Source organism: Antrostomus carolinensis, unplaced genomic scaffold (genome assembly GCF_000700745.2).
Source record: "Antrostomus carolinensis isolate BGI_N321 unplaced genomic scaffold, ASM70074v2 scaffold28850, whole genome shotgun sequence".
Classification (NCBI taxonomy): Eukaryota; Metazoa; Chordata; class Aves; order Caprimulgiformes; family Caprimulgidae; genus Antrostomus; species Antrostomus carolinensis.
In genome coordinates this window covers 638-1,009 of record NW_010289536.1, presented here as the reverse complement: position 1 = coordinate 1,009, position 372 = coordinate 638, and the positions used below count along the sequence as shown (strand labels likewise).

The window sequence follows — 372 nt, the reverse complement described above, 5'->3', positions numbered from 1 at the left end:
GCCAGGAGTGATGCCTGAGCTGTGCAGTGACCACGTGTGGCTGGAACCCGCAGGGAGAGCTGCTCCTGCCTCCCAGGCTGCTGTCAGCAGCTGAACTGCTGCTTTCTCTCTCGCTCACTTGGGTTTTACTGGCAGCAGTGATGTACTTTGCTTTTGAAGAGCATCTGTGAAGCAATCTCTTCTTGCAGGTGACAAAAAATATGGCCCAGGTGACCAAGGCCTTGGATAAGGCTCTGAGCTCCATGGACCTGCAGAAGGTGTCTGCAGTGATGGATAAATTCGAGCAGCAGGTTCAGAATTTGGATGTTCATACATCGGTAAGTGCTGGTGGCCTCTGGGGGGGCCGGGAGCTGCCAGGTTTGGGGGGTGGGT

General features: G+C 55.1%; 1 protein-coding gene across 1 annotated transcript in view; it reads left to right on the top strand.

The window, feature by feature from the left end:
- LOC104527183 (charged multivesicular body protein 1a) overlaps positions 1-357 on the top strand; it is a gene marked incomplete at both ends in the record, with an annotated part of 2,008 nt that extends 1,651 nt beyond the window's left edge. Inside the window, one exon of the mRNA XM_010170835.1 lies at positions 189-357. Within this exon, the coding sequence (XP_010169137.1) occupies positions 189-357 (169 nt within the window). The remainder of the gene's footprint in view (positions 1-188) is intronic.
- Between the last annotated feature and the right edge of the window lie 15 nt (positions 358-372).